General features: G+C 33.7%; 4 protein-coding genes across 4 annotated transcripts; 2 read left to right on the top strand and 2 right to left on the bottom strand.

Annotated features, from left to right (window-relative positions):
- Positions 1–8,981: 8,981 nt before the first annotated feature.
- On the bottom strand, positions 8,982–10,605 carry LOC123916206 (protein MIZU-KUSSEI 1-like). The gene has a single exon (XM_045967602.1). The coding sequence runs from the start codon at positions 10,379–10,381 to the stop codon at positions 9,581–9,583; it is 801 nt and encodes a 266-aa protein (XP_045823558.1). The 5' UTR covers positions 10,382–10,605; the 3' UTR covers positions 8,982–9,580.
- Positions 10,606–11,710: 1,105 nt separating this feature from the next.
- Positions 11,711–15,381, bottom strand: LOC123916829 (protein Dr1 homolog). Its single transcript, XM_045968390.1, has 6 exons — positions 15,130–15,381; positions 14,963–15,035; positions 14,793–14,882; positions 13,838–13,932; positions 12,980–13,048; positions 11,711–12,202 (listed from the first exon to the last, which is right to left on the bottom strand). The coding sequence occupies exons 1-6, from the start codon at positions 15,319–15,321 to the stop codon at positions 12,041–12,043; spliced, it is 681 nt and encodes a 226-aa protein (XP_045824346.1). The 5' UTR covers positions 15,322–15,381; the 3' UTR covers positions 11,711–12,040.
- A 1,711-nt stretch (positions 15,382–17,092) lies between these two features.
- Positions 17,093–18,935, top strand: LOC123914924 (replication protein A 70 kDa DNA-binding subunit A-like). Its single transcript, XM_045966085.1, has 8 exons — positions 17,093–17,130; positions 17,234–17,381; positions 17,584–17,851; positions 17,948–18,044; positions 18,143–18,267; positions 18,343–18,427; positions 18,530–18,752; positions 18,837–18,935. The coding sequence occupies exons 1-7, from the start codon at positions 17,093–17,095 to the stop codon at positions 18,639–18,641; spliced, it is 873 nt and encodes a 290-aa protein (XP_045822041.1). The 3' UTR covers positions 18,642–18,752; positions 18,837–18,935.
- A 103-nt stretch (positions 18,936–19,038) lies between these two features.
- On the top strand, positions 19,039–20,716 carry LOC123919081 (kinesin-like protein KIN-4A). The gene is made up of 5 exons (XM_045971304.1): positions 19,039–19,264; positions 19,527–19,689; positions 19,806–19,961; positions 20,035–20,360; positions 20,472–20,716. The coding sequence occupies exons 1-4, from the start codon at positions 19,053–19,055 to the stop codon at positions 20,254–20,256; spliced, it is 753 nt and encodes a 250-aa protein (XP_045827260.1). The 5' UTR covers positions 19,039–19,052; the 3' UTR covers positions 20,257–20,360; positions 20,472–20,716.
- The last annotated feature ends 3,761 nt before the right edge of the window (positions 20,717–24,477 follow it).

The raw sequence follows: 24,477 nt of genomic DNA on the forward strand, positions 1-24,477 counted from the left end.
ACTACAAACACTAAAATTGCCCAAAAACCATAAAAACGACTACAAACACTAAAATTGGCCAAAACCATAAAAATGACCCTAAAATTGGTCAATAACCATAAAAATGACTATAAACACAAAAATAGGCCAAAAACCATAAAAACGACTACAAACACTAAAATTGGCCAAAAACCATAAATACGACTATAAACACTAAAATTGGCCAAAAACCATAAAAACGACCCTAAAATTGCCCAAAAACTATAAAAACGACTACATACACTAAAATAGCCAAAAACCATAAAAACGACTACAAACACCAAAATTGCCCAAACACCCAAATATCGACCCTAAAATAGGCCAAAAATCATAAAAACAACTATAAACAATAAAATTATCCATAAACCATAAAAACGACCTTAAATTGGCCAAAAACCATAAAACGACTACAAACACTAAAATAGCTCAAAACCCATAAAAACGACTACAAACACTAAAATTGGCCAACAACCATAAAAACGACTATAAACACTAATTTTGGCCAAAAACCATAAAAACGACCCTAAAATAGGCCAAAAACCATAAAAACGACCCTAAAATAGGCCAAAAACCATAAAAACAACTACAAACTCTTAAATTGGCCAAAAACAATAAACACGACAAAAAACAACAAAATTGGCAAAAAACCCAAATATCGACCCTAAAACTGGCCAAAAACCATAAAAACGACTACAAAAACCATAAAAACGACTACAAACACTAATTTTGACCAAAAACCATAAAAACGACTCTAAAATAGGCCAAAAACCATAAAAACAACTACAAACTCTAAAATTGGCCAAAAACAATAAACACGACAAAAAACAAAATTGGCCAAAAACCCAAATATCGACCCTAAAACAGTCCAAAAACCATAAAAACGACTACAAACACTAAAATTGCCCAGAAACCATAAAAACGACCCTAAAATAGGCCAAAAACCATAAAAACGACTACAAACACTAAAATTGGCCAACAACCATAAAAACGACTATAAACACTAAAATTGGCCAACAACCATAAAAACGACTATAAACACTAATTTTGGCCAAAAACCATAAAAACGACCCTAAAATAGGCCAAAAACCATAAAAACGACTATAAACACTAAAATTGGCCAAAAACCATAAAAACGACTACAAACACTAAAATTGCCCAAAAACCATAAAAACGACTATAAACACTAAAATTAGGCAAAAACGATAAAAACGACCCTAAAATTGCACAAAAACTATAAAAACGACTACAAACACTAAAATTGACCAAAACCCATAAAAACGATTACAAACACTAAAATTGCCCAAAAACCCAAATATCGACCCTAAAATAGGCCAAAAGTCATAAAAACGACTACAAACACTAAAATTAGCCAAAAACCATAAAAATGACCTTAAATTGGCCAAAAACCATAAAACGACTACAAACACTAAAATTGGCCAACAACCATAAAAACGACTATAAACACTAATATTGGCCAAAAACCATAAAAACGACCCTAAAATAGGCCAAAAACCATAAAAACAATTACAAACTCTAAAATAGGCGAAAAACCATAAAAACGACTACAAACACTAAAATTGGCGAAAAACCATAAATACGACTATAAACACTAAAATTGGCCAAAAACCATAAAAACGACCCAAAAATTGGCTAAAAACAATAAAAACGACTAAAAACACCAAAATTGGCCAAAAACATATTTAACCCAAATTATTATTATTACAACATGTGTATTTAGAAAAAGAACACCAACAAATCAACAATTCAGAAAATTTCTATTAAAAAAAAATTAACAAACTAACATATTATATCCAGAAAAGCACAAAATTTCTATTCGAAAAAAGAAACGACTATAAATTATTGAATATATGTGAAATCATACATATTACTATTGTTTGATACATCTCTGTTGAGGCAAAATCCATTTTAGTGTTTTAATGACAACAAACCTTATGGAATAAATGTTAAGTTTTATGAATGGTGATCTACTGATGTTTGCACTTGAGTTTTTGTTGAAAGATAGGTAATGACAAAAGTGGACAAGCTAGAAGACACTCACAACAACAAGTGCATTTTATATACTCAAACAATGAAAGAATCGGAGTAGCACCAGATGATCATAACAATAGCATCACAAGCTTCATGAAGATTTTTAAAGGATGTTGTTTGAATCATAAGAGGTTTCATTTGAAGATTCAAGCAAGAAAGCAAGTTTCATGGTTAATAATCTTCCTCATCACCACAAGGTTCACAATGAGCTTAAAGATTCAAGGAAGAATATGAAGATCATAGTTGATGGAAATACTTGCATCACAAGCTACACAAGAACATATTTGATGTTATCATGTCAAAACTCACATTGAGTTTTGTTACATGCTTTAAGGATTTACTACTACAATTAACATCAATGGAAATGATGCATATGTTGAAGATCTTCAAAACCTACTCAAAGTTTCATCTTAGCTTCTCAAGACAAGAATGATCTAAGAATGATTTTCCATGAATTTACAAAGTAGCTTATGCACCACAAGGCATAAAAGTTTCAATCATTGTCTAAGCTAGAAAATGATAATCCTCATGATGAGTACCCCCACGCCTCCACTAAAAGCATCTCAAAGTACTCAATGAACAAGCAACAATGTGTGCAAAACATCAAGAGGAATTGTAGAAAGTTTTGCAGCAACATGAAGATCCCTCTTTAAGAAAATCTCGAGATACTGTTTCAAGAATGAACTGAGAACATTCTTAACAAACAGACTGCACTTTTGAATATAAGCATGTTTTGGTTTAAGTGCTTTGTGATCATTCAAGTCAACTAAGGACAAAACAAATAAGCACTTTTACAAAGGAAAAGTGGATCAAATCTCTACAAGAATTAATCTCTTTTGGGATCAACAATATTGATGGAATTTGAGCATATACTTTTCCTAGTCATAATTCATGCAATGAATTATAAGTTTGATCTTTCATGATCTTTTATGGTATTGATCATCCAATGAAAATACCTGATCAAATATCCTAGACCAATCAGAATGCAACAACACAATTTGAACTATGAGTTGTGATGTACTTGCAAAAGGACTATGTTGGAACATTCTTCAATGGTGTTGTCATTCAAGTACATTTTTGTCTCACATGCCATGGTACTATTCCAGCTGTTTTATTCTCAAGCTAAGCCTATTTCTGAAGTGTCCTTAAGGCTAGTAAACAGCTGCACATCACAAAGGAAATAGAGATGAAGCTTCATCACACTTGCTAATGCAGTCAAGACTGGTTCAAGACTGATTCAAGAACGTTCCTGCACACAGTTTTGCAAAACCACCTCCAACTGTCATGAGTCCTTTTACTGAGGTTCCAAACGGCTATATCTGACCTCTGACATTGGAAGGAAGAAGGAAATAACTCATTTGTACTTGCTAATAGCTCACACATATTTGGCTCTTGTAGATCAAAGCAAAATGCAGTTCAAGACTGTTCCAAGACTGAACAGAGAATCTGTCAAATATGCAGAAGTTGTCTGCTGCTTGTGGAGCACTGAGTAACAACTCTTTTTTGCCCTCTAACTGATATACTTAAAGGCCAAGACTCACACATAAGGTTGCATCTATAAAAGGCAAGCAAATCCAAGAGAAAGTGCAAGAGTTCAAGCTACAAATCATCAATTACTTGTTTTTGTCTACAAGTTCTAAAGCTCTTCTTTCATCACTCAAACTCAGGCTCTTCATTCACATCATACTTCTGAGTTTATTGAGTGTTTCTATTTGCTTCTCAAACAACCTTTGAGTTTCTACAAGCAAATTTTTCAAGAGACCACTTTTCAACATAACCCACTTTTAAGTGGTTGTATCTTTGCCTCTCAATTTTACCACTCACACTCCAGCTCTCTATCAACCTATTGAATCACAATATTATTGAGTGTATTTTGTATAAGCTTCTCAACTAGTTTTGAGTTTGTGTATAAGCTTAGATCCAGAACAACTTCCCTTTGTAAAAAGAAGATTGGCTCAAGTCAATACGTACTATTGATTGAGTGACACCTCTGTAAGGCTGAGGTAGATCAAGCTTGTAGGGATTAGAGTTTTCTGATCGTGGTTTAGATCAAAGAAGATTTGTATTTGAGATCGGTAGTATCTCGAGATCATAGTGGAAAACTCACAGGCGTGGGGACTGGACTAGCCCAGGATTTGGGTGAACCAGTATAATTTTTGTGTGTGAATCTCTCTTACCTTTAACTATTTATTTACTGCAAACACACATCACACAAACCACTTAATCTACATTCACTTTGAATTCTCACGCAGCAGAGAACATTCTCAGAACAAGCTGTTTTATATTTCACTAACATTTATCCAAGTATACACTTGAGATCAATTTAGTAGATTGCAGGATTAATTTTTAAAAGGGTCACAATTCAAACCCCCCCTTTCTTGTGACTATTTCTTCCACTTCAATCTCAAGATTCTACTTGGACCAAAATATATAAACCCAAAATTTTACTAGCTTATAGTTTATTTTGATAAACTAATTCAATTAGCTTATAACTTATTAATTTTTATTTCAAGTTTACACATATCTTCTTACTTGAAAAAATTAAACCTATTGTTTTATGTCATTTCATATTTATATGTCACAATCGTTAATTTTACTCAATAGTATGAATTCAAGTATTTTTGTCAAACAAAGTTAAAGTTGATTATTATACAATTAAAGTATATAACTTAAAATAATACACTATGTATAACCAAAGAATTAGACTATAAACAAATATTTGCACTGATATTTAAACTAATATATATTGAGAGACTTACGGTCATTAATAATAAACTCTAAACTAATATTTAGATCAATATTTATACGAATATGTGTACAAAATAATTTAAAATTATTTATAAAATTATTATTATTATTTTTAAAAAATATTTGTGCATGGTGCAAGACCTACCAAGCTAGTGCACATTACACAAAGCCCCTTAATAATAATACTGTAAGAAACAATGCTTACATAGATTACTTACAAGTTGAGTTACAATACAACTGATATAACAATCTTAGTAACTGAATTAGTTACAACTAATTTTGATTCAGAAAATGATCAAAAGCAACGCCACCCACCCTTTTCTCTATCTCTCATATTCAATCAATCGCAATGCCGAGATTACGCATTTCAATTTCAATCTTAGTACCACCGGCAACGCTGCATGGATCGCCGGAATAAGTTTCATCATTCTTGTGATTCCCCTCGTCGTGGCCGTAGATCGTGAACAGAACCAGATCAATCAACTCGATTCTCATGTCTCAACATAAAGGGAAGATCAATCGTGTACTATCCTAATCTACGCGTCTTCTTAATTTCTTCGGTCAAATTTTATCACTCTTGTTAGGTTTTCGTAATTTTCAATAGAATTGCAATATCAAGTTATAAACCCCCAAATACATCAATGAAATTGAATAATTGTTCATTCCTCAAATTTAAAATAATTCTTCTGCTAGTAGTATTTTCTTTCCCTCAAAGAAACGATTATTTCACACTCTTCCAAAATTAATGGTGACATGACATTGTTCCAAGTTATTGATGCTTAAACCACAAAGTTTTTCTAGTTACTAGCATTATAAATGTTAACACAACTGAATATAGAACTTTGTTGACTAAATTATGAGAACTAATCAAGTAGTAGTAAAAAATTGTTAGCAAATTGTAAAAAATCTGTCCGCAGGTGGAGAAGAGAAAGTACACCATCAGATCTAATCAATGATTAAAAAATTGTTAAGAACGAAAATGTGAACAGCTATACATAGAAAACTCTGGTACTCTAAGATTGTACTAATCATGTCAGATACGTATCTGATACCGATACATGTATCTTATACCAATACATGTATGATCCCAATCAATTCTGCAATGTGGGTTCGGTATTTCTCTAAGATAGAAGAAAGCGAGACCAAAATTTGTTAGCAATTGTGTTGTTTCTTCAAGTTTATTGTTTAGGAGAGAGATTTTATTTAGCTTTCTATCATAGCAATGGTTTTTCAAAAAAAAATCATAACATTGATTGTTAGTTACCAAAAATATGTACTCCTATGAAAATGGATTATGAAAATTGGTCTAGGATTTGTTTGAGAATTGTAATTGCTATTTTTCATGTCTATATGTTAATGTTCTCACTAATTTGTGTACACCTAACTTATTTATCTCCATAGTGTTCTTTTGGTATTTCTCTGAACGTAGGTCTTAGTATTTTCTGTACTTGTGAAAAGTGAATGAATCCTCGCCTAACCGAAATCATCGGTATACTCCTAGCTATATGGGAGAGTGGTTGAGGGATTATTGTTGATTATGGTATGCACTCCCCCTCTAAGGCCGATTCAACATTTCTCTCCTTTCTGTTATCACTCGCCTAGTCAGCTAATAGCTAGCTCTGCATGGTGCTCGCCCCGTGCTTATCCTAATTGGGCTCTTCTCCTCTAGAAGGTCAATTTGAGTATTGGGCCACGCACATGGCCCAGTCGACAATCTTTGGTTGGATTAGACCTAAGAATATTATGACGGTGCACTAACTGATTTGTGTACACCTACTATTTTCTATACATGACCCTACCCCTTGTAATAGTAATGGTATACACTATAGATTACTCATTTCATGTTATAGACATTATTACTTTTTATCTCTGTCTCTTTAATGTATAAATTATACCTACCTTCTTACCCTTTTGACTGATTCCTTCGCTCACACTCCTTCGTATTCATGATGGTTATCGCATCATTATCTCATCTTCTAGTAAAATTTGTTACCACATATCCAAGCACAACTCTTGGCTGCATATATTCCTCCCCAAGAACAGGGGAGAGGAGATGGCATAGCCTTTAATAACAAGTTATTAACATTCAGGTGTCCTAAGCCTTACCAACTATTGTGTTCGATTATGAGATGGACACACTGCATAAAACATACTTTTATGTTTGTAGGAATTAAAATATTGTTTTTGGTTGTTTTCAAATGAAATCAATTTGCTCTTGGAAACCTTCTTGTGTATGTATTCATCATAGGGAGGAACTTTCCGCACCCCAATCTCACTTTAGATGTGGTAAACATTTGGAAAAAAGTGAATTTTTAGCCGTCAAGTACATTTTTGGACAAAATATGTCGTCCAAAAGTATACTATCGCAAACATATGTGGTTTTTAGAAATGCAGGGTGCAAAAAGTTTGCTTAGCATAGCTCTTAATATCATATATATGGCCCGAGTCCTTGCACTGCAATGATATCATAGCTGTGCACACAAACTATACTAAATCATAATTCAGACCTGATATGCTTCTTAATTAATTATAACGTAAATTCGTAATGATAAGAAGCAGACCAGGTTGATATACTTTTATTTTTTCTGTTTTTGGTGCAATCAGTATGTTATCCTAGATGCTAATAACTGGTTGTCTAATAAGCATCAAGACTAAATTGACCCTACAATTAATTAATGGGAAATGTAAAAGTTGAACAACCTTAATGCACACTTGGCACTTCTAATTTTTTTGTTGTATTTCTTTTTTCAGAGGTGGGTTTGGGGATTTTGGTGCACTAATTGGAGAAATAATGGTTTAAGCAGTAGCAAACTTTAGGTGCACCAATATTTAGCTTTTTTTTTTTTAACTATGTTTGTTCTCACGTATGCAGGGCTCTAGAAGCGCGTTTTAAGCACCAATTCTTAGCTTCTCATTTTCACGGTCATATAGCCACTAGACGCGCGTCTGCAGCAGCCCACAGCACAACCAAACATACCATTAGAAGAATATATGACGATAAATTGATAACTAGATGATTAAAAATTAAAAAACCTTAGGTTTTTGGTTAAACAAATCTTGAGAATTTTCTTTTAGGACCTGGCTATTAGCCACATATCCTCAGCTACATTCTGTTTCTAAAGTTGCTAGAAAATACCGTAAGAAATTGCAAGCCTGAAAACAATGGGAAAGGGAAAAAGGGTGTTCATTACTGTGATCAAATTAGCCGCTAAAAGAACCCTCTTTTTGGGTTTTCCATGTTAATGGTGGTGGGAACTGAGCTATTAGTTTCAACTTTCAACTCAAACGGCACAAACTACTAAACTTATGATAGTGGCACATGTTTGAATTAGACAAACAAAAGAAAAGCAGTCAACAAAAAGAAAAAAGCAATGGCCAATATATAAACAAAGAAAAAGAGAGGAAAAGATGGGGTTCGTTGTCAATTCCTGATATGTAATTTATTTAATTTTTACATATGTAAATATCTCTTTTGATGATTCCTATGATTAGGATTCATTTGAATTATTGGGATCATTTCACAAATTATAGTGCATAAAAAACAATGATGTAACAATGCTACTTTTAGACATCCTCTAACCCATGTCTATTGTACCCTATTTTTTTTAGGTATTGTCTACTTTTAATTTTATGTGAGCCGCACAATTTTGTCTTTAAGAGACTCTATGGTGATTATGAATAGTGAATGTTTATAAACTCTTCCTAACTTTGATTTCTACGTAATGTGAAACATTTTGGTGTACTGAAAAAAAAATCACATATTAAATTTGTGTGGGATTGATGAGGGTGTACTACTATCTAGGTATCAGAGCTAATCTGAAAAAGAAGCTATAAAACACAAATTAAAGTCTGTCTCAAAACATATTAAACCCAAGTCGTAGAAACTAGAAACTCAAGGCATGAACCATATAGGGAATAATCCAAAGAAGTGTCCACTTAAGCTCGCTCACATGAACCTAAAAATATAGTCGTAAGTCGTAACCTAAGCAACACTTGAGTTATAGGGAATCAATGGAACTGGCACACGATTAAGCACATAGCGAGTAAAGGGAATGTTGTTTGGAATGGCAAATAGCGTGTTTGTTTGAAATTACATTGAGTTGGACAAAATAACAGTGCATCTAACTTTTGCAAAATATAAATCACAGTAGACCAGAAGTTACATATTGAAATAAAAATTGTGTAGACAATCATGATTTGCATTAACCTCCGTCCCTCATCATTAATTAAAGGATTGCAATAAGAAAATTACACATATACACCTTTCATGACCCACCTCACCACTACCATGCTTGAAAGTATTGTTTATCCCACTATGTCCCCCCTTTATGACTTGGCCTACTTGCCTATTCTAACAAAAACAACAGTGAACCTACATAACTGAATACATTTGGAATTTCCTACCTTCACTGTAGTCAGCACATTTATACTGTTAGATTTCTATCTAACAGCTTACATTGTGACTTTGACAAAATTGAGAACAAATTTGATCAGTCAAATCTTGATCAAGTCAAGATCACTGAGTGCAGGCACTGCTGAATGCTGATTGTTGATATAGATTTCTTGAACTCACTTATACCTCAAGTAAAAAGAAAATGAAGATAGCAAAGACAAACATGGAGAGGACTAGATCTCCATGTTCATGATTTAAGAGCTAACTAAGCAAGTAGTATACCAATAAATAACCCACCCACAATCCCAAGTTACACAAGAACAAAATGAGAAAAGGAAAACTAAGTACAATAAACAGAACTTGCAAAGGCTACTAGACTCTAAGCAAATAAATGCTGAGCTCAGGAACACCATTGCTATCAGGATTCATCATATAGAAAGCTTCAGAGTCTCTAGACCCAACAACTCTCTCAAACTTTGCCCTCATGTACATAAGTTCACCTTCTGGTCCTGCTACTGATCCATCATCAGTTCCTGGTATAACACCAGCACCCATTGAAATTGGCTCAACAGCTTTGAGAATATTCCACTCCTTTTGCCCACATTCTCTTCTGTTAGCAAAACCACATTTCTTGCCATTGCAATATGTCCTCCACAAAGGCTCTTCAAGCAACCTCAAACCTTTCGTCTCTTCTTTTTCTTTCTCCTTGTCACATTCCAGAGCAATTCTTACTGACCCAGAAGCCATTTCACGAACCAAACCACTGATCGGTGTTGCAAGCTCAATAAAAAAGGCTTCTTGAGAAGTTGGGTCTTTCTGAAATGCAAAATGTACATGCCCACGTCTATATCCAAAGAGTGTGCCAACTACACGAGAGCCGAGACCAAAAGGTGTACTCGATCGGTTCTTGCCAAACACAGTGAGAGCCGAGCGAAGCCTTGAAATCGCTACTGCTCTCAGCTTCCTCCTTGTTGCATGTGCAGCGGCTTTAGCGACTGATGAAACCTCAGGATCAACAACCTTGTCACCTTCTTTCTTATCCTCCTTCTGAATGAGCGTCGAAAACGATTCTGAAGTGTGAACTTCATCATCTTCAGTTCCAACCTTGTTAGTCCAATGAAAATGTCTCTTAGAGGACATGTTGTTTGAGCTTCTAGCCATTACTGAATTCATATCAGAAAGTAAAACAAAGGAGAGCCTGCTGTTTAAAGAATGGGAGAGACAACAGAGAGATAAAGAATCTTACTCTCTAGAGTGTCTTTTTTCTAATTAATAATTGGTTCTTTCTTTGTTTGTTGTAATTCTATTCCTTTCAATTGGTATATAGTGAGTGGAAGAGAATCCTGACAAAAAGAACAATGGGCAGTCCCCACCAGTATATGTAAGGAAATCAAACAGAGGTAAACTGGGATAGAGTGCATTGTTAATAGAAAAAGAAAGGAATCTAAGGAGACAACGTGTTTGTAATTTCACTTTCTTTGTGGGGTCGGGAAAGGAGATTGTGCGTTTAACAAAATCTATTGAAGCCAAAATAAACAAAACACAAAGCTATCACTATTGAAGAAGGACATGCTCCTCCTGCATTCTTGTATTGTAGTGCTAAGGTTGGTCGAAATGACATCAGGTTAAGAGTTACTGAATTATCGTGGCTTATGTTTGCTGCAGAGACAACATTTTACCAACCTACGAGCTGACACCTCCTCTCTGTTGGCCCCATAAAAAAGGTGCTACAAACATCCTTTTTACCAGTAGTATTTGGTTAACAAAAAACTTGCAACTTAACCCAAAATAGAGGTCCTAAGTCAAAAGGATGTAAATCCTCTAGTTAAACAATAAAAACAAGACCAGCTAGACGCATGAAATCATAAATTAATAAATAAAATATACTACTGCACGTCATAAGTCAGTGCACAAGAACAATATAATCCTTTCTTCTTTCTTTCTTTCTTAAGAAAAACAATATAACTATATAATAAGAACATTCTAATCGAGTAAAAATGCTTTAGCTATTTTTAAAGTGTGGTTTACCACAATCTTTTTAAGTGATTAGTTAGTGATAAGGATATGCCTATAACACTGTATAATCGAGCTTCAAATACCCCCAATATACTCTACAAAAAACCATCGAACCTGAATGCTTCCGGACCAATCTAGATCTAGATCAGTTTTAACATTTCCCCAATTATCAAATTTTTGTTCAATAATTCGTATTTTAAACTGTCAAAAGCTCATCCTTCACAACTCTATGACATGCAAAATAATTCAAGAGATCATAATTGTCTCTATAGAATTGCACAAATCTAACATCAGCAAAAAAAAAAAACAATAGACTTCATAAACCATTGAAGTGAGGGTCAGATGACGTACTTGCATTGGACTCATTGATGCCATGTTGTCAATCACAGATAGTTGAAAATTAACAATTTGTTCAAATTCTGCTTGTGAAACCTTAATGGCTTTTAATATATCATTATATTATAGTTATTGTTATAATAATTATAATAGATCATAACAGACTGTCACAATTTCATACATTCACTATTACAAAATTAAGCTAGGAGCTATCAGTGTAGAAGATACTGTTAAGAAGTCCCAGATACAACTAAATGAAATAATTTACATACAATTCTAAATAGACAAGGGATTGAATGAACTCCATTAATTAATTACATTAACTTACAAATATGGATCACTAACAGAACACAAATGAGGGAGCACATCCACATAGGCCAGCAAAGTAGTGAACAAGTTTTGTGCAAAATCGAGCTAAATTACCCATAGGTAAGAGTCAGAGATGCTTGCCTATGATTCAAGAAAATAAAGACCCTAAAGTTAGTTTTCTAAACTTTGGTCAGCATCGGGTTGATTGGAAGAAATGGTCCCTCCATTCATTCTAGCACGTGCCTCTGCAAACATCCTTTGCTGCTCCGCTAATGCTTGTTCTTCTGTCATCTCAGCTGCACCACTCCACTTGGCACCTTTTCCATTGTCCTGCTGCAAGGTTATCAATATATAAGAAAATAGTTTCATACCAAAGACAATCCATAAACAAAAGCAATTAACTGATTCAAAATTCATTTTTCCAATTAATAAATAATGTGCCCTACTGCCTCTGGGATTGTCTCTCTGACTACAGCAAACATTGGAATAATAACATCTGTATGTGTTCAAACCCATCACTCTTCAATCTCAAATCACAAACAACAGAGCAAGTTGTTATTTACATTCAAGTTCAATCTAAGAACTCTAAAACATTGATATGACCATACAAACTCCTAGAGAACGGGGTAAGGTTACCCAGCTCATTAGGACCTGTCCAGTCTATTTTCCTTCAGAATACCGTTTTATTTAGTCCTCCTACAATTTATATGGAAACCCGGACTGGTACAAACAGTACTACGACAAACCACCCTTAGTCAGACAGAGGTTCTAAATAGAAATTCAGCTTCCACTAGTATTATTCAAAGATGATCAGATAAAAGCACTAAACTGGTTCACCGAGGACAGTCTTAAATTTTTCATAATATTGATAAATCATAAAAAATTAAAGTAAGTCATGGATTCAAGTAATGGAACTCATCACTAACAACGTAAGGCAAGTCTGCCTAGTGCCTACAATGTATCCACAATGGATATCATCCTCGAGACCTCACATCAAGAGGTCTCTGCATCTTTAGGTTGCCTTGCACACAGGACACAAATTATGCCAAGTTGTATAATATTACTCGAGCAATTCAACATGCACATGGACTGTTAGCATTAAACATTTACCAATGTCTCCGTCTTGTGCTGTTCATATGCTGCATAAACTTCCTCAATGTAATCGCCAAATCCAAGAACCTGATATAAATATAAGAAAACCAATAAAAAAAACAAATAAAATATAATAACAGACATGTTGCAATATCAACAATCTTATTTTCATGAATGCTTATAACACTAGTAAACAAAAGTATGCTCTATTTGGAACACTTAACTCAGGAACTGAAAAGAAAATCAGACAAAAAAAACCTTCTATTTACAAAATTCCAAACACAATCCCAAATGCAACAATAAAATAAAACACATACATACATAAAGTAGTAGCAATTAAGATAAATATTATTTTTCAAAATATTACTATAATCAATAATCAATTATCAACGGATTGAAGGAAACAATAGTTTGTTGTCAGAGAAGCAGTATTATTAACGGCAAATGGCATGCTATATAAACACGCCGTTGTGGCCTGCGGTGCCTCCATGGAAGACATCCCTTCACAAATTGCCTATAGCGTTTTTCAAAAAATCTGTCATGGCTGTGCCAAGGACAAGAGGGATAATCAACCACTTTGGTTTCAGGAAGAGGGATAATCTATTAGCTCACATGTTTCAGGAAGCACAGAGCAGAAGGCAGCGTTTAGGACGGACAAGAAAACAGTAAGCAACAAAGGACAGAACAGAACAGACTATGGTGCATGCAAGTCACAACTAATATTTTTTGCTATATGAATTCTGATGTGCGACATTTAATCTAACCAACAATGCACAGAACATCCAATTTAGAGAGCAAATAAGGTACGCAGTCAAAATTGTAAAGGATCCACATGAAAATTTAGCCATTAAATGGTTTTGGTCATTTGATGGATACCCCTAAAGCCTTCAATACATGCTCAGGTGCAATCGTCCTTCTTTCTTCTCTGTTACATACTTCATTTGACTCTGATGAGACGAGGTTTATGAACTCTGCATGATAATATGATATAGATCAGCCAACAAAATTTAGTAAGAGCAAACTATGGTTATAAACCAAAACTAACTATCAAAACTGAATCCAAAACAATACATTTTTGGAGTGCCTCATTAAAGTTGAGATATACAAGCAAAAAACACGTATAGATTTAGGTATAAAATAAAATAGCACAAAAAATGTAACTAATTTTACTTTCTGAGCCATTTTCAGCTAAAGATTATTTGATCTAGTTAGGTCAACTTTTGTCGTTTTCTATCAAGATTCAAGACATCTGTGTCGCTGTCGTTTTCTATCAAGACATCTGTGTCGCTAACAAATTAGTCATGGCTAGCAAAAACGCGTGTAAAATCATAGGTACGAAAAACATCTGATAGGCAGGAAACCGAGGTGTGGAAATCCGACACGCTGATAATATTACACTTATGTTTTATGATTTATTTAAATAATCCATAACCAAAACATTGACATTTGTCACTAGTCAAAACATGCTTTTCAATGTTATTAATTGCAGACCACGATTAAAACAGCCGGTCAAATAATCAGCCATATAAAATAAGGAATTTGGCCTATGGCGGCGGGAACATAATCCACCATGGCTTCATCAATTATACTGATGACACAAAAACAAAGTTATAGTGACACTGACTAATGACTATATGTACAATTTGTTAAAATTTTAAAAAATATACATACTCCTATATTGGTATGGTATGTATTAATAAATTGATTTTGAAACAAACCAAGAAAAAGTTACCACTGATCAATAAGTAAATTGAACTAAAATAATTAACAATTAAAAAAAAAATTGATAACAAAATCCTCTAAATATAAAAAAGGGTTTGAAAACACTGACCTACACAACATTCAATCAACAAATCCTGGGTATCTCTTGCAACACGAACATCAGGGGGCAACATCTCTTTAATAATTTTAGTCATCGTTGCTGAAAAAAAAAACAATTATATTTCATTAGTAACCAAATTAGCAACATCAATTCAATTTTCTTAAAAAAAAAAAAAAAACCTTTTGGAAGCGAAGCATCTTCCTTTGACTTTGCAACAATATCCATGGGCTCCATATTTTTTTTTATCTCGATCTGAAAACATCATAAAAACGGAAATAATAAAACCGTGATTTGAGATCTGAGAAAAGCGAGTATTGAAAAAGAGAGAGAAAAAAAGTAAACTTACCGATTGAATAAGAAGATGAAAAGGTAGGAAGGAAGAAATCAACTGATTGAAGATCGGCGGTGAAGGGACATGACTGATGATGATAAATTTATTGATGAAAACAAAGAGAGAAGATTTTTTTTTCTTTTTTTTGTTGTAGTAACTGGATGGATAAGAACGAACGAATGAAGGAGTTGTTTCTGCTTCCGTCATGCCCTAACCCAATACCGCGTTCTAACACGCGCTCATCGTGCACGTCATCAATTCGCCACGGGCCCATCTAACTAATTTAATTTTTTGGTTTTCAATCAATTGTGATCGAACTCAGAACATATGACATACTATTCAAAACCCCCGCACCAAAACTTAACGGCTTCTTCTAATAACTAATTTAATTCACAAGTAGCTATTCCTAAATTTTTTAATTTTTTTATAAATTTGTTTGCCTTAATTTGTACTAGACGCGCTTGTCTGTATGATCCATATTTTTTATTATACAAATTTATGTAAAAGAAAAAATACATGAGTCTGTTAATAAAAAAAAAATTGCTATTAAAAAAAAAAAAAAAACATACCTTATGTTACGATGAGTTTGTCAATAAAAAAATTTCGCTAAAAAAAAGTCAAAGGGTATTATTGGTATTATAAAAAGTCAACACCAAATTTTTTTTATGACAAAACTTACATGCATTTCCATACATGCATTTCTTACTTTTCCACTCACAAAGAGGTGGTTATTTGTGTTTTTTCATTTTGAAAAAAAAAAAAAAATTATTTTTTAATAAAAGAAACTACCTTTTTGTGAGAGGAAAAGTAAGAAATGCATCTATGAAAATGCATGTAAGTTTTGTCTTTTTTTTATCCTCTTTATACATATGTATAGACAAAATTTTCTATATGCTCTTTACAAGGTTTTTTTTTTTTTTTAATATTTTGGTCTTTATATTTTTTTTGTAACATTGCAATATTTTTTTTGTCAAGTAGTCTAGTGGTTAAAAAATCCACCTATAAGGTGAATAAATGGAGTGTCACGGGTTCGAGCCCGAGCTCCGACACATATAGTGCAAATATCCCTACCAATCGAGCTAAACTCACGGGGACCAACATTTCAGTCTTTTATCTTTATAAATACAAACTAATTAATTCTTTTTTTTATTTTTTATTAAAAAATTATGGTGTGGATAAATTTATTTATTTTAATATTTTTTAATTGAAATGCTAATTTTTTCAAAAAACATGATGAAGGTTATCATCTTCGATCTTCATCATTATGTTTTGGCTGGGGGCAAAATCCGCCCCGTCCACCATTGTCCATTTTTTAAGCGGACCAACTTAAGGTTTAGAGTCGAAAACTTCAACCCTACCCGCAAAAAATGACATGTCAAAATGGGTCGCCTGACGGGCTCTCGCCATTTTGCCACCCCTAATCCAGGCATAGGAGAGACATTAAATAAACCATCACCAAAGACTCCCAAGAAAAAGGCAAGGAAAAAGAAAATAATTAAAAGGGACGAGGAAAGTCAACCGGTAAAAATCAAATGGGTTTGAGTTCTAAATAAGGTTGAAAAGGTTGAGGACGAGAACAAGAACAAGTGCTAAGTATCCTCGATAATTGGATACATGGTTCGCGTCAGGCTCGTGACTTTTAATTGTTTTAAGTTTCTTAAAAATCTATACACCTAACAAAGCGTAACAGCATTTTTTACACTGTTCATTGCTTTCCTTCGTCCACGTTAATAATGATTTTAATCTAATTAATTTAATTTAATTTAATTACTTAATTAATAAGATTTCTTTTATTAACTGGCGTTTTTGTTTTTTATATATCGTGTCTTGTTTTTGTCCTTTTGTGGTACTGTTTGTAACAGTATCGACTCTTCTTCTCCACGCTTCCTCTGCGAGATAGGTTTTTGTTTTTTTTTTTGTTCTTTGAATCTGGTCGTATCATAGTTTTCTGGTGCAGATTTTTGCCTCGGTTTAGGTGATGTGGGTATCACCTGATTCTTTGTGGGTTTTTCTGGTGTGGGTGTTAACTAGGGGTGAGATTTTCCCTCTCAATTGAAATTCCCTAATTTGAAATTTATAGGGTTCTATAAATTTCACATATTTGTTCATATTTACTCAGCCACGGTTGTGTCATTCATATCGTTGATCTCGTTCCTGGCAAAGAGAGGGTTCGGATTAAGGCCAGGATTGTTCGGTTGTGGAAGGTTCCTGCTTTTCTCAATCCAAATGAATCTGGTTCTATTGAGTTGGTTCTTGTGGATTATAAGGTTAGTCTATAGAATAGTTTTATTGACATGGTTGAATAATTACTGATAGGTGTTACTTCCTACATTGGTATATTAATACATCGTCTGAGATGAATTTCCTTTGTCTTTTTAATCACATATGGTTGTTTTTGTTTTGTTCTGTGTGTGGGTTTGATTTTTGAGGATGAGTGATGATTTGTTTGTTACAATATTTTCAATTCAGGGAGGAAAAATCCATGCTTCAGTTAGGAAGCAGTTGATTCATGTGTTTGAATCTCGTCTTGAGGAGGGTCGTGTTTACGAGTTTTCCGATTTTTCTGTTTTTCCTCAGAGTGGTAGCTATCGCACCACTTTGCATCGATACAAGATTGGTTTCCAGTTGAAGACAGTGGTTGTGGCTGCTGAAGGTGATGATATAAGTCAATTTGGAATAAAAGTTACAAGCCTTGCAGAGATTGTTGCCCGTACTGATGATTATAAGTACTTGGTTGGTAAGTAATTGTTTTGATTTTTTGGTTGATGTCTGCTTGTTTGTTGATAGTTTTATAGATTGGTATATTGTGTGAATTTGTGTGTCTTGTCTATAGATGTCATTGGTTTGATGACTGGTATTTCCGCTGAGAGAGAGTATGTTCGTGATGGCAAATTAACTAAAATGGTGGTTATTGAGTTGACCGATGATACGTAAGTGTTGTTGTTATGTAAAATATAGTTTTTGGTTGTTTTTGTTGAATGAAATGGTTGATTTTAATGGTAATTTGGTTTTTAATTTTTGTGGCCAGCGGCAAGTGTGAGTGTGCTTTGTTTGGTGAATATGCTGATGAGTTGAGCAAAAAAATGGGGAAATCAGCGGTCAGTGGTTTGCCTATTGTGGTTGTTCAATTTGCGAAGGTCAAGATTTTCAGAGGTAGTGTGTTGATTTTTTTTTTTTGGATTTTGAGTGTGTATGTGATGGGTTCTTATGATTGTGTATGTGTTGTAGACAAAGCATCACTTCAGAATGTGCATAATACTACTAGGATTTTGATAAATCCAGAGATTGCTGAAGTTGAGGCATTTAGAAATAGGTATGTTTGTATGGTGCAATTGTGTATATTTAGGTGATTTAGGTGATATAATTGATTTGGTGTTTTTCATATTAAATTTTACTGTTTGTTGATTTTGAACAGCATTGCAGTTCATGGTATAGACAATGATCTTAGTCTTTCCATGATTGGTGATCGTCTTCGGCCAACTTTTGAGGAAGAGTTTATCCATAATATCTTTTATGTGACTTATTGAGTTTATTCTTTAGAGCAATGAGAAGTCCTTGCAACGGTGGCTTGATCACGAGCTAGAAGTCATGGTAAAAGAGCACGAAGTTCGTTTTGAGTATGAGAAGTAGAGCCAAGTGTATGCAGCACATTTTCCTAATTTATGTTTTTTATTATTGATTTAAGTGTATTGTAAATTTTAACGCTTCGACACAATCTTCAGGCGGGCTGCTCTTGTAGAGGAGTTAGCAATGCTGAGACAAGTAAATGAGCTTGCTGCCAATGGTCTCAGTCCTCCAAAAGGGAAGAATGAATTTGCTAGGTCTGCATACTTCTTCACTTTTTGAAAATATAAGCATTTTCAAATAATAACACATGCAATATAAAAGGATATCGTCTCTCTTTCTGACCGCTGTTAACATTTCTCAGAGCATTCTCCATGTCGCTAAATGCAAGAATGGCCAGAATAGCTTCACTGGAGAACATGCTGAGCATATCATCTAATTCACTTGTGGCAATGGCTTCTCAACTATCTGAGGCAGAAGAACGAGAACGGGCCTTTACAAACCGTGGACACTGGAACCAGTTGCGCTCAATGGGAGAAGCCAAAATTTTGCTTCAATACATGTTCAATTCTCTTGCAGACACTAGGTAAAAAAAAATCTCTTGGTCTTTTTCTCCGAACAAGATAAATGTGCATTAGTCTAAGTGGCCAAAGTTTGAATGTTTTGATCTGAATATCCAATTCAATTCAATAAACCATTGTTTTCCTGATCACTATAAAAGGAATGGAAACGAATGACTATTAATCCCTGTTAAATTATTGTATACACTCCTTTTTATTTTTACTAAGTGGTGTATAATGCATGCTTTTATATACTGTTAAATTTGACGTATGAGGTGTTAACTACAGGTGTCAAATGTGGGAGAAGGACATGGAGTTAAGAGAAATGAAAGATCAAATCAGGGAACTTGTAGGTCTATTACGGCAAAGCGAAATCAAGAGAAAGGAAATTGAGAAGGAACTAAAAGTGAGAGAGCACGATGTTGCAACTACATTGGCAAAGCCAGCTTCAGTAAGATCTTGTCTGCATAAGATTCAAAAGAAAATAAACCAAAAATTTGAAAATAAAATTACTGTTATATTTCTTTTATTGTCAGTAGTTAATTAACCTTCACCTGATTTCAATAGGGAAATTCTCCAAATTCATTGAAACACTGTGTCGTAGACATAGCAGAACCTTTATCTCCGGATTCTGTGCCAGCACCGAAACAGCGCAAATATACACCAGGCATTGTTAATGGCCAAGTGAGGGAATCAGCAGCATTTATAGATCAAACTAGAAGGGTAATATATTCTCCCTTATATTAATTGGTATGTCTTTTCATTGGTCTAAGACTGATATTTGCAATCAATGCAGATGGTACCTATTGGGCAATTGTCGATGATAAAACTAGCAATTGCAGGACAAGCTTCTGGCAAGCTATGGAGATGGAAAAGAAGCCATCATCAGTGGCTAATACAATTCAAATGGAAGTGGCAGAAACCTTGGAAACTTTCTGAACGAATTCGACACAGTGACGAGACAATCATGAGATCAAGGCCACGTTCACAAACTTTGCCTCAAATTAAGTCATTTTGATTGTTAGTGTGATCAGCCATTTGCCGTAGCTCAGTTTTAACTATTTTACCTACAAGAATGGTCCTAGACAGAAGACATTATAAAGAACATATAACTAGATTCAGGTAATAACCCTTTTTTAGTTAAACAACTTCAAGCAAAGTCTTGCGCCATACTCCTTGTTTCTGCAGTGTGATATAAATGCTTACTAACATTCTGACGTTCCTTGTTTCTAGCTGCAGTGTGATATAATGGTTACTAACAGTATATACCCCGGTCAGTCTCGGTTAATACTCTCCACATCTTGGAAATGTTTCGGTAGTCACAGCATACGGAGCATCTTGTGAGGTGTGTTGAAATGTTGCCGACAGTTGTGAAATAATTGAGCATGGAAGATAGTTGCTTGCTTGGAGGCATTGGTAGACACATTTCCAGACATATTATCTAGGAAAATTGTCTGTCCATACCAACACTAGAAGGATCAAAAGGAAAATACTGTATTTTTTGTCAAGTATTTGAAATGTGTTGAGGGTCTATTTTCCTTACTTTGAAGTTTTTATGGTCTTACTTTGTTTGATTCAATCATTGATTTTTGTGGATAAAAATATTGTAGCATTCCTGTAACATAGTGTGACCTTGTGTGTAAATGAACATTAGTTAGTATTTTGCGAAGGATTGTAGTCTCTATAAGGATTTTGTTGTAAAAGGATTTTTTTGTGGTTGTGAAAGTGTTGTAAAAGGATGTTGAATAACACTATCTGCACGTTATTAATCAGTTGTGTTTTTCTTTGCCTGATTAGTGATTACTGGTTCCTATCTGAGCCCTCATCAAATGAATCTTGAACCTTAAATTTTAAAGTAATCAGAAAACTATGTTGAACGGATATCACATACAATCATGCATTGTATTCTGTATGTGCAAGTGCATGGATCTTTTATTAACCTTTCTAAGTTGTAAGTTCAATGTTGGCTGGAGTAAGAAACAAATTTTCATCTCAAATTATCTTGCCATTAATGAATGTGTTAGTTTCCCTCTATAATAAATTTTGATAAAGCAAACAATTTGGAAATATTATATATTGTGGATAAGTTTTGATCAGATTTACTAAATTATGCATCACTTTGGAAATGCATCCTTCTCAACATATTTTTTTAGTTTTCTGTTAGCCTCAGAGTGTTGGAAAGCACTAAGCAGATATGAGAAGTGGTAAGTACACATTCTCTGACGGACTCTTCTAACACACCCCAACAATCACATAAGTTGCTCTTTTCAATAAATTAATTTTTTTCATTTTATAATACCCATAGTTGGAAAAAAAAACTCAATGTCGGATAAAAAAAAAAGTCATCCGTGCGGGAGCACGGGTTAAATTGTATTTACTCATGGTCAATTGTATGTTGCTTTTTTGCGAGTTAAGACACGAAGTGGATTGAAAGTTATGGTTACTGATGGTAATGAATTAACCAAAACATCGACTGTAAATGTTGTTTATCCTGAAGTTTTTCAAAAAATTTAAATAAAAGTATATTTAGTTCTGATAATTTATATTGTATGATTGTAAATTGTTAGAGTTTTCTTTGTATCCTTGGTGCTTGATCATGCTATATATCTTCCTCTTTTCTATTGGCTGCATGAATAGTATTTTTGGCCCATTTTTAGGGCTATCATGAATCAAACAAAAAAATGTTGAAAAAAAAAAAACATACATCCGTGCGGTAGCACGGGATTAAAAACTACTAAAAATACAAAAAAAAAAATCAAATATTTTTCAAAAATCACATAAAAACATGTTTTTAAGGGGAAGGAATGCAATTTTTTCAAAAGAAGAAAAATCAATTTTTTGAACTTCCGAGGTTTATCGTGCCACGATGAGAGCACATTTTTTTTTTTAAAAAAAAGATAACCATTACACGAGCTCATCGTGTCACGATGAATGGCTATAAAAAAAGTTACGGATTATCACTTTTTCACATCCTATTTTCGTACTGTTACTTTGCCGAATTCTTTCTAGCCTCCCAAAAACATCACAAACTTTTCTATATACTTCTAAACTTTCATTTTCTTCATCTCCATAACTTTTCTAACAATTCTTTCATCTCCACAAACCATAAGAACCAGTGTTTTAAAAACCGGACCGAACATCGAACCGGTGAGGATACTAGGTCACTGGTTCATTGGTCGAACTACCGGGTCACTGGTCGAACCGCATGATAAACCGGATTAAACCGAATTAAACCGGTGAAATGAACCGGTCTCTATAATAAAACTATATAGTTATTAAACCAGATTGAACCGGATGACTCGCTCTCTAAAAAAATCATGACACCTAAAAAATGTAAAAATTTCAAAATATCATAATTTCACAAGTTTAATTTCTATAAATTCAAATTCTAAAAAAATTAAAATTAGATTGAAGACCAAGGCTCTAAAAAATCATAACACCTAAAATATTAAAACTATTTATAAGTTGCTATAAAAAAAATCTAAGTCGTAACATGACCTTACAAAAAAACAAAAAAGATTACTAGATTAGTGTTTTATTAAGTAATGTAATTTAATAGTATCGTTGTTTATTTTAATGAAATTTTTTATATTATTATCATTATTATTAAAAAAAAAAAACACTTCACCATAGTAACAAAAAACAAAAACAATGATATTAGTGGGCCAAGCCATTTAAATGTTAGTGGGTCAAGTCCAAACTAACCCTAAATATTACTACAAGTCTCATGTTTTCTCTTTAGGCCCCCATGGTTCTTTTTTCCCTTTAATAAAAATTTCGGTTGCTAGGAATCAAATTTTTTTTGCCTTGAAAAAAATTCGGTTTCTGTTAACCGAGTTTTCCCTGAATTTGAACTAGAAAAAACTTCAGTTTCTGCGAACCGAAGTTTTTAGCAAGGACAAAATTGAAATATTTGGGGATATAAAAAATACATGGAAGACCTAGGGAGAAAACATCCTCATAATCCCCTCCCTTGCAACAAGAGAAGCGTCGTTTTTTTTTTTTTTTGAACAACAAAGAAGCATTGTTTCCCTTTCTTCTAGCAACACCATTCTTTCAAGTTTCAACTTTTAATCTTCTTATTTTTTCATTGCAGCAAGTTGTAACATTATAATGATTTCTCTTTGAAAAAACTACGATTTGTTCTGTTTCATCTAATTCTCCCACAACTCTTTAACAATATTGTAGAGATCTTTCTATTCACTATTCTACTCAGATCTTCTCCTACTCTACTCACTTCTTCTCTGACTCAATTCTTCTACTGCCTTTGTAATTTGTATTTTCTGGATGTTAAAAAAAATTGTATTTTCTGGTGTACAATGTTTTCTAATTTGTATTTTCAACATAAAAAAATGACAGAAAAGTAAAAAAAAAAAACCGCATGCAATCGAACCGGCGGTTTGGGGAACCGGCCGGTTCACCGGTTTTTCCGGTTTTGAGCGGTTCCCACCGGTCTAACAGCTTATCCGATCCAACGTTTGAACCAGACTGGACCATTTCCGATTCCCGGTTCAATCGACCGGTCCGATCCGGTTTTTAAAACACTGATAAGAACTCAACTTTTACAATAAAAAATCAAACCTTTTCCACAAAAATCCAAACTTTCCCACTTTTTCACATTTTCTACCCTTCCACACCCGTCTAAACTTCTAAATAGCTGAGTTTGCACTATTCTACCAAATCAACTTGGCATAAACGAACTTAAGCCTATAGTTATATGGAATACGGAGTTTAATGATGAATATTTGAGAAAATAAATTGAATTCCTTGTGGTTATAATTTCCACATACTCATGAAGTAAATGTACTATTAATTGTTGGATTAAGATTAGATTATCCAAATTGCAATATATGTTTTCATTTAAAAAATATGAAATTAAATTTTAAACAATTTAATTTTGATCCCACTATATATCACTGACAATTGATTATGTCAATGCATGGAAATCACAACTACAAGGAATCTAAATTCATGTGAAAACCTTACGAGACAGGCCTACGACACGATGGGCAAGTTCTAGACGTATTGAGCCACCTCATAATGCAATCTTGATGATAAACATGACAACACGGGTTGGGCAACTGAATTACTTCCGGGGCAGACCCAGATATAAATTATTAGTGGGGCTAATTTTTTTTAGTATTATCGAAAAAATTCATCATCATCCTGATAATTTGGTTAAACAACAAATAATATATGAAATTACTACTAATATAATGTATATTCAAAAAAAGAAGGT

Source organism: Trifolium pratense, linkage group LG3, assembly GCF_020283565.1.
Source record: "Trifolium pratense cultivar HEN17-A07 linkage group LG3, ARS_RC_1.1, whole genome shotgun sequence".
Classification (NCBI taxonomy): domain Eukaryota; kingdom Viridiplantae; phylum Streptophyta; class Magnoliopsida; order Fabales; family Fabaceae; genus Trifolium; species Trifolium pratense.